This window comes from Mastomys coucha, unplaced genomic scaffold, assembly GCF_008632895.1.
Source record: "Mastomys coucha isolate ucsf_1 unplaced genomic scaffold, UCSF_Mcou_1 pScaffold21, whole genome shotgun sequence".
In the NCBI taxonomy this organism is placed as follows: Eukaryota; Metazoa; Chordata; class Mammalia; order Rodentia; family Muridae; genus Mastomys; species Mastomys coucha.
The window spans coordinates 186,630,695-186,640,164 of NW_022196904.1; the positions used below are offsets into that span (position 1 = coordinate 186,630,695).

General features: G+C 45.2%; 1 protein-coding gene across 5 annotated transcripts in view; it reads right to left on the reverse strand.

The window, feature by feature from the left end:
• Window positions 1-9,470, reverse strand: part of LOC116104016 (guanylate cyclase 2G) — a 53,905-nt gene that overhangs the window by 11,749 nt on the left and 32,686 nt on the right. For 3 of the 5 annotated variants that reach the window (XM_031390705.1, XM_031390706.1, XM_031390702.1), the window contains 3 exons: window positions 8,491-8,659; window positions 6,840-7,004; window positions 1,269-1,446 (listed from right to left, as the gene is read on the reverse strand). In XM_031390705.1, the coding sequence (XP_031246565.1) occupies window positions 1,269-1,446; window positions 6,840-7,004; window positions 8,491-8,659 (512 nt within the window). The remainder of the gene's footprint in view (window positions 1-1,268; window positions 1,447-6,839; window positions 7,005-8,490; window positions 8,660-9,470) is intronic. The other 2 variants (XM_031390704.1, XM_031390707.1) reach the window with 1 other exon arrangement.

Below are 9,470 nucleotides of genomic sequence, written 5' to 3' on the forward strand. Positions count from 1 at the left end.
TACTATTATGGGGGTGGAGAGATGGCTTAGTGGCTAATAGTACTTTCTGCTTGGTTGCCAGCATCCAAAAGGCAGCTTACAACTGCCTGTAGCTCCAGCTCCAGGGAATCTGACCCCAACTTCTGGCACCTACTGGCACACATACACATAAATAAATGATTTTTTAGGTGATACTATCAGCCTGATGTGTAAGAAGCTGGTGTTGTAAAGGGGATTTGAGAGGTAGGCTCAATAACCAACTATAAGGTTGGAGTTAGCTCAGTGGTATGCCCTTGCCTAGCAAACACAAGGCCCTGGATTTGACCTTCAGCTCTGTAGAAGAAAACAAATGAGTAATAATCTAAAGTTGGTAAATGTCTTTATCATATAGTCCAACACCAAATTATTAGTTATGATCCTGAGAATAAGAATTTGAAAAATATACTAAGGCAGTGTCAAAATGGCCTGGGGGAAAAAGCCTTGACTGACCAGAGATGTCTGAATGGGCCCAGAGGGCAGCGGCACTGCTAATGTCTGCTGTCTGAATGGGCCCAGAGGGCAGCGGCACTGCTAATGTCTGCTGTCTGCATGGGCTCAGAGGGTGGTGGCACTGCTAAGGTCTGCTGTCTGAATGGGCCCAGAGGGTGGCAGCACTGCTAATGTCTGCTGTCTGAATGGGCCCAGAGGGTGGTGGCACTGCTAATGTCTGCTGTCTGAAGGGGCCCAGAGGGCAGCGGCACTGCTAATGTCTGCTGTCTGAATGGGCCCAGAGGGCAGCGGCACTGCTAATGTCTGCTGTCTGAAGGGGCCCAGAGGGCAGCGGCACTGCTAATGCCTGCTCCTTGTTCACAGAATAGATTGAAGACTCTAGCACTCCACCTGAGCAGCATGTAGAACTTTGCAATGGTGGACATTAAGGGAAACACGATGACAGGAGAGGAAAAGAGGAGGGGAGGGGAGGTAAGAGCCACGCCATGAGAGGAGGAGAGAGAAGGGGGCAGGGAAGGAAAGGGATGGAACAGAAGGGAGGGTGATGGGAGGAAGGGAAGGGAGAAGAGAAGAGCCATACAGACTGTTACAACAACAAACGAGTGCATCCTACTAAGGGAACTTGCATGAAAGAGTGTGAGTGTTCCTGATTGGATGATTAGGTTTAGAAAAGCAAAACTATAGTCTGGATGTGTCTTAGAGTTCTGCAGAGCCTTGAATAGGCCACAGACATTTTTTTTTTTTTCAATTCCCAATGGCTACATGATAAGAAGGAAGAATCTACTGCACATTTAACTTACCCCCTGGGACTGGCTTCTCGTAACGTCTTCTTGATGGAAGGAAAGGTGGGTCTTTGCTCTGGAGATTCAGCCCAACAAGCCCTCACCAGGGCCATAATCCTTTCATCACCTTTATCCTCCAACAGGGATGGCCGAAGTGGAATGGGTGCCCGAGGGTCTTTGATGCGGCTGATGATTTCTGAAACCCATTGAGGGGTTGGATAAACAAGCTAGTCTTGCCACTCAAGACGCAACTGTCTAATGGCGATGGCCTCCTCCAGTTTTAAGACAAAGTTAAAATAAACAATATATTTGAATTCCAGAACAATCTAGATGTGCAAAGATGTTCTAGATCCTTCTAGAAAATTAAAGAGTCCAGTGGAAATGTAGACACGACCGCTGACTCATCAGTTTCCAAACTGAGGCTTTTTAAAATAGGGCCCTTCTGAGTGATCTCACGAATGGAGAGGCATGTGCTGCCAACTCTCCAACATGTGTTTCATGCAACTTTGTATCCCATGCTTCATAAAAGTGATTTTAATGAATAAATGCTACTGTCTCCCTGTCTGTGCAGCTTTGTAAACCTGTTTCCTTTCACTTCTATGTTGGCGTCTAGCAACATTAATTAAGAATTCCATTCCCACCTTTTAAAAAGGAAATATTTTGAGAGTAATGCATACATATTTTAATATAAAAATACTATGTTGAGGAATATTAATGAATAACAAATGTGCACTACTAAGCAAAGAGGGCCCTGAAAGAGAGTGCGTGCGCGTGATCTGGTAATGAGGTCTAGAAAAGCAAAATTCTAGTCTGGATGTGGCTGAGAGTTTTGGAGATGGTTAAGTAGGTAAATGGGGAGGGAGTAGATAAATGACCTGTCTGATCGTGTAATAACGGGCACACAAGCACTGACTATTTGGTAACACCCAGGGAAACTCATAGTACAGTTGCGTTTAAGAAATGAAAACATTGCTTTTAAGATTGATATGTATATATATATATATATATATATACATATATATATATGTATATATATATATATATATATCAGGACATGAGAGAAGAAGATGGGAATGGGATTCAGGACAAAGGGAAAGAATCTAACAGTGCTATGTGTATGTGAGTTTGCTAAATAAGGTGGGGAGCCGCCATAAGGCCTGAAATAAGGCAAGAAGACAAAAGGAGATATTGCAATTCTTCCATTCATAGCTACTGTGCTGCAGTTACTTCTCTGAGGTCTTATTAAGAGGCTCTGGGTTCAGTGAGAAATGCTGCCTTGGTGTTTAAGACGGAGAGCTGTAGATGGCGACAAGGTCAAATTGGCCGTGTCCTTATGAACTCGTGCTTAGTTTAATAGAGATGCAAATGCATGCATGTATTTTATATGTTCAAATAGAGGTTATTATACACATCTATATTTCTGCCTACCAAGGAGGAGCTAGAAACAACAGTGCACTGGTAGAAAAAGTGCATGTGCTGTCCTGGTATCACTATCTAAAGAAAGAAGTCAGGACTGCTTAGAGAATGGCCCACTCCTTGTACTGAGTGGGGTGTGTAGTACTGAGCACAGGTGTGTAGTACTGAGCACAGGTGTGTAGTACTGAGCACAGGTGTATAGTACTGAGCACAGGTGTGTAGTACTGAGCACAGGTGTGTAGTACTGAGTCGGTATGTGTAGTACTGGGCAGGGATGTACTGAGTGGAGGTGTAGTACTGTGTAAGGGGTGTGTAGTGCTAAGTTGGCACTGAGTGGAATGTGTAGTACTGGTCAGGGGTATGTAGTACTGAGTGGGGTGTGTAGTACTGAGTGGGGTGTATAGTACTGAGTGGGGTGTGTAGTACTGAGTGGTGGTGTATAATACTGAGCAGGGGTATGTAGTATTGATTCAGAGGGTGTAGTACTGAGTGGGGGTATAGTACTGAGCAGGGGGGTGTGGTACTGTGTAGGGGTGTGTAGTACTGTGTAGGGGTATATAGTACTGAGTGGAGGTGTAGTACTGAGCAGGGAGTATGTAGTACTGAATGGGAGTGTGTAGTACTGTATAGGAGTGTGTAGTACTGTGTAGGGGTGTGTAGTACTGAGTGGGAGTGTGTAGTACTGTGTAGGGGGTGTGTAGTATTGAATGGGGGGATAGTACTGAGTCAGGGGGTATAGTACTGAGTGTGGTGTATAGTACTGAGTGGAGGTGTATAGTACTGAGCAGGAGTGTGTAATACTGAGCAGGGGGTATATAGTACTAAGTAGAGGTGTGTAATACTAAGCAGGGGATATATAGTACTGAGCAGGAGTGTGTAATACTGAGCAGGGGGTATATTGTACTGAGTGGAGGTGTGTGGTACTGAGCAGGAAGTACTGAGCAGTACTATATAGTACTGAGTGGAGGTGTATAATACTAAGCAAGGGATATATAGTACTGAATAGAGGTGTGTGGTACTAAGCAGGGTTGTGCAAAAACAAGTCTAGGGAGTCCATCGAACCAGAAATTAGAAAAGCACTCAAAAGTGACAGAAAATCCAGTAGCAGTTATGTGTCCAGAGACCATGCCAACAACTGAAAGTGGACAGCCAGAATGAACCTCTGAGCCACAACATTAGGAAGAAATTTACTGTGAATCTATGTTGATAGATATTAATAACTGATAGCACAGATACATAGAATCAAGAAGACAAATCTAACAGGGAATTATGCATAATATCTATAGCAATTCTTGATTTAATATGGCGTATGAATAGTGGCTTCCTACCAATATGGAAGGATAATATCAAGAAGTCTATAATGGAGACATCAACAAAGTCTCCCTCTCTCTCTCTCTCTCTCTCTCTCTCTCTCTCTCTCTCTCTCTCTCCACCAAAATCAGCCTCGACTTGGACGGTTGTGTTCACAGTTGCATCATTAAGAACAGGCAGTGTCACAAAAGTGACAGCTTACATCAACAAGCTTGTCCCCAGCACACATAACCACAGAACAGCCATGAGAACAAGGAAAGGTCAGGCATTCCAAATGAGAAGCAATCTGCACAGTGTCTGACCAGTGGCTGGAGAGATGGCTTCCTGGGTAAAGGATTTGCCATGAATCCCCAGAATCTGTGTAAATGCCTGATGGGTGTGGTGGCCTAAAAAACCAGCAGTTGCAAAGTAGTGACAGGGCCTTTTCCAAGCAAGCTCCCTAGCCAGGACAGCCATAAAGGCAAACTCTGGGGTCTGTGAGAAACCCTGCCTTGATGTGTAAGTTGGAGAGATATAAATAGAAACCTCGGGCTTCCACACAAACATACGCGAGCATGTGCACCCTCACACACATGTACAAATACATAGGCAAACACACATAGGTATGTACATAGATCATACACGTGTCAAACAAGTCTGATTGGCACTCCTCAAAGCTGTCAAGGTCGTAAATGGGGGAGGGGCAGGGGGCTTGTGCTAATGCCCCATAAGACAGAAACTAAACGCAATGTAACGCCCAAGCAGGATGCTGAGACAGAAGAAACTAAGGCCAGCTATCGCCCAACATAACACAAACTAGGATCACAAACCAGACAGAGCTGGGTTTGTGGTGCCCTCTTGAAAGTCCAGGCCTGAGGAAGCTGAGGCAGGAGGATCACTTCAAGTTGGAGGGAAGCCTGGACTGCAGGCCAGCCAAAGTGGCACAGTGAGATTCTGTCTAAACCAAAACCAAATCTGCCTGTGAGCTTTGTCTTGGAGTATACATTTGAGTGCCTAAAATACATTCTGCAGCAACCCCTTAAAAATGTACTTTTTAAACAATTGTGGTTTGCATCCAAAGTAGAACTCAAACATCAAAGACGGCAATGGCCTCAGAAGCAGAGATGGAAGACGGCCTCAGAAGCAGAGATGGAAGATGGTGCTGCTTTCTGCTGCCCTGGATTTAGCTCCAAGGACTTCCTTGATGATAGCCCATCAGATGATAATGAACCCCGAGAGGACTTCTGGGATGTGAGCTTGTTAGCTAGCAACATGCACCTGACATTTCCAAGCGATCATCTCTAGGTGCATTAGCTACTTTGAAGCACTATTTCCTTCTGTTTGGCAGATAGGCCGGGCACCCGCCTGGGGTGAGGAGGCTAAGTAAACACTTCTGGGCCTGCCTGTTCCCATAGTCCCAGGAGAACAGGTTTAGAGAGGCTTGAAACAGCACTTTATTAAGTTTCCGGCTCTTCTCCAATGTGCCTTAGCAGGGACTCTAATGGAAGGGTATAGTCTCAGGCCTCACTGCAGACCTACTGAGCCAGAAACCTGGGCCAGAGTAGGGGAGAGCAGCAAGTCTGTATTTTAGCGGGGCTCTAGGTTATTCCAGCACCCACTAGAGTTTGAGAACCATTGGGCTGCTATGCACAGGGACCTGGGTCAGTACACACTCTCTTCCTGCTATGCACAGGGACCCAGGTCAGTACACACTCTCTTCCTGCTATGCACGGGGACCTGGGTTAGGACACATTCTCTTCCTGCTATGCACAGGGACCCAAGTTAGGACACACTCTCTTCCTGCTATGCACAGGGACCCGGGTCAGGACACACTCTCTTCCTGCTATGCACAGGGACCCAGGTTAGGACACACTCTCTTCCTCCTAGCTACACTATTGTGGTCACATGCAGGCCTGTGTGACCAGCCGGAAGTTGTTACAGTGAGAAGAATGTTGACTGTCTCAGAGTGTAGTGGCCAAGTTCAAACAGGAGTCAGGCTCTCAAACTGAAGGTGATTTCCACCTGGACTGAGGTGGGAGGGTAGGGGGTGTGTGCATTGGCTTGGATCCAAATTCAGGAGTGCCTGGCTAGATCTTGAGTTTCATTTAGCTCTATAGTATTTACTTTAAATAGCTTTAGTTTGGGGGCGTTAAACACACCTGCTTAGTGTACCCTTTTAAGGGATGGTTTCAGAATATATTTTAGGCATTAAAATATAGACACTGTAATGAAAGTTCCAGTTTCAATGTAGAAACTGGAATGTTGTGGTTTGAACATGTTTGGTCCAGGGAGTGGCCCTATTAGGGGTGTGGCCTTGTTGAAGGAAGTGTGTCACAGAGGAAGTGGGCTTTGAGACCCTCCTCCTAGCTTCCTAGAAACCAGTCTTCTCCTGTCTGCTTTCAGAACAAGATGTAGCACTCTCAGCTCCTCCAGCCTCATGCCTGCCTGGACGCTGCCATGCTTCCTGCCTTGATGATAATGGACTGAACCTCTGAACCTGACAGCCAACCCCATTAAATGATGTCCCTTGTAAGAGTTGATTTGGTCATTGTGTGTCTTCTGAGCAAAGGAAATCTTAACTAAGACGGTGGAGTCTGATTTGAAAGAAACCCCCTACACTCACAGATGTGTCTGGTTTCATCAGAAAATGACAGTCTAAAAACCCATCTTGTTTTTATTGTGTGCTTTTTTTCACAATTTGGGGTGAATGTGTGCATGCATGTGTGTGTATTTATGTGTGCGTGCGTGCGTGTGTGTGTGTGTGTGTGTGTGTGTGTGTGTGTGTGTGTGAGTATGTGTATTGCCACCTGCATAATCTCTTATTTCTTTCCCACCACATCCCTCCACTCCCTCCCCACACACAAGCCCCTTAGCCAGGTTTACCAGCTTTACCCTCTGGAGTTGCCTCAAGGTCATCAAAGGGCCCATGGGCCTGCTGGTGGATCAAGTCCCTCATGAGAATGGCAAAGCTGTAAACGTCTCCCTGTGGGGTGCCAGACCAGGGCAGCTCCTGAAGACGAAGCAGCTCTGGGGCTGTCCAGTAGAGCTCTGCAAGACAGTGGGTACCACTTTGAGACAAAGTTACCTCTAACCCCCTTCATGCTGGGGGAGGTACAGAGCGCAGAGCATCCTGAGACGTCATGTCGGCTCTGTGAGAGTCTCCCCAGGAAGGTAATGCCTATAAGGATCATAGAGAAAATAACCAAGGAGGATGCTCGCCAACAAGTTCGTAGTTTACCCAGTACTGTAGTACAATAGCTGTTTCTATTTATTAAATGATAAGCTTATATGTAAATCTAATAATTGGCTAAAATACACTTCTATATGTTTTTATCAATAAATATTTTGTTTGTTTGCCTACTGTGCATAATTACACATCTGGAATCAAATATGTATATATATATATATATAATATATATATATATATATATGAACAAAAACACATATATGTGTGTGTGTGTGTGGTTTGTTTTTTTTTTTTTATGAAAAGAGGTCATGTAAAAGTAAATTAAAGTCTGACCTGGGAGACAGCATACTCCCATACTCAGCTGGTTTTAAAAAGACTATGTGCTAGCTAGTTTTATGTCAGCTTGACCCAGGTTAGAGCTATCCAAAAGGAGGAAACCTTAATAGAGAAAATACCTCCATAAGATTTGGCTATAGAGCATTTTCTTAATTAACAGTTGATGATATAGAGCAAAATTATCAGTTAATGATGGAGGGCACATCCCATTATGGATGGGATAACCCCTGGGCTGGTGGTCCTGAGTCCTATAAGAAAGTATGCTGAGCAAGCCATGGGGAGCAAGCCAGTAAGCAACACTCCTCTATGGCTTCAGCATCAGCTCCTGCCTCCAGGTTCCTGCCCTGTTTCAGTACCTGTCCTGTCTTCCTTTGATGATGAACAGTGATGCAGAAGTGTTAAACCAAACAGACCCTTTCATCCCCAAGTTGCTTTTTGGTCATAGTGTCTCATCAGAGCAATGGTGACCCTAAGTAGGATAGCCTGGCAGATCTCATCATCTATACCGAGAACATGGAATGAGAACAAGAAGGGACACAGAGGACAAACGAGAAGAGAAGAGCAATCGTGGCTTTAGTGGCCTGATTAAATGAGAGCCAGTCTCCTAACGCAGACCTTACAGCAGCAGTTCTCAACCTTCCTAATGCTGCAACCCTTTAATACAGTTCCTCGTGTTGTGGTGACCCCCCAACCATAAAATTATTTTCATTGCTATTTCATAATTGTAATTTTACTACTGTTATGAATCATAATGTAAATATTTTTGAAGATAGAAGTTTGCCAAAGGGGTTGCAACCCACCAGTTGAGAACCATTCATTGCCTTACACCACAGATTCCTGCCACCCCACAGTGATTTATTCCCTCCCTCTCCACGGATGAACTAAACAACTTTGTTCCATCAGCTGCGAAGGGAAAACTACCCATGGGCTCCCATGCAAGTCAGCATCATGAAGCAAAGACAGACAGGCAACCCTCTGATCATTTTGGGTCTTAGCTCTGCCAGTGGCTACCTGAATGATCTGCGGCCTCCTGGTTGTAGATCCTACAGGTGCTCCCATGCTTGAACTCCCACAACCCAAATCCTGACAGCTTCAGCTGCATGTGACTATCTACCAGGCAGTTGGAAGGTTTCAGGTTGCCGTGAGACCTCAGTGGGCTCCCATGGAGGAAAAGCATGCCCTGCAAGAGTAACGGTGAGCATATGAAACAGAGCCAGAGGATGCTGCTCAAAGCAGCTCACAGACACACCACACCGGTGCGTGTTCCAGAAAAGCCACCAGCTCCCCGTCTGTGAAGCCGACTTAGGCAGAAATAGGAGAAAACTACTTATGACTACTCAATAAGAAACCAAGAAAGTAGGCACAGCTATAAATTAGAATATCCTCGTTGTCAGGAACCCGAGTTCAAATCTCAGCTCTACCCTAGGCAGAGGGAAAGTTGCCAGTTACAAAACAAACACACAATGCTCTGACTTGGGATCTAAAAGCCTGTGTTAGCAGCAGAGTCCATTCATATGCCTCAAGCCGCGCTTGCGTATTTAGGGCCCAGAAGGAAGCACGCCCAGAAGGGGGGAGACGGTGCTTAACATGGAAAATGTTTACAGGCTATAAAAAGGCATCCAGCCAAGGGATGGAAGATGGTTTTTTTCCAGAGCGTTGGGGCCTTTCCATGGGTGGGAGGGGCTAATGGAGCGTCTGGGGCTGCGACAACGGAATGTTTATTTTAGGAAGGTAGGGGGGAGGAAGAACTTTTTTAAAAAAGCTATCATATCTGAGACATGTTTAAAAAGCTATCATATCTGAGACATGGCTGGAAAAGGGAATCTTGGCTTTTGTAATTTCCCAAGGAGTTGTAAGAGGAAGGTCGAGGGGAAAGGGACAAATGCCCTTCCTTGTTCTGAAATAACACAGACTCAGGATTTCCAAGCTCTTGGGGTTTGGGGTTTGTTGTTGTTGTTGTTGTTTTGGTTTGTTTTTTTTTTTCTTTTCTT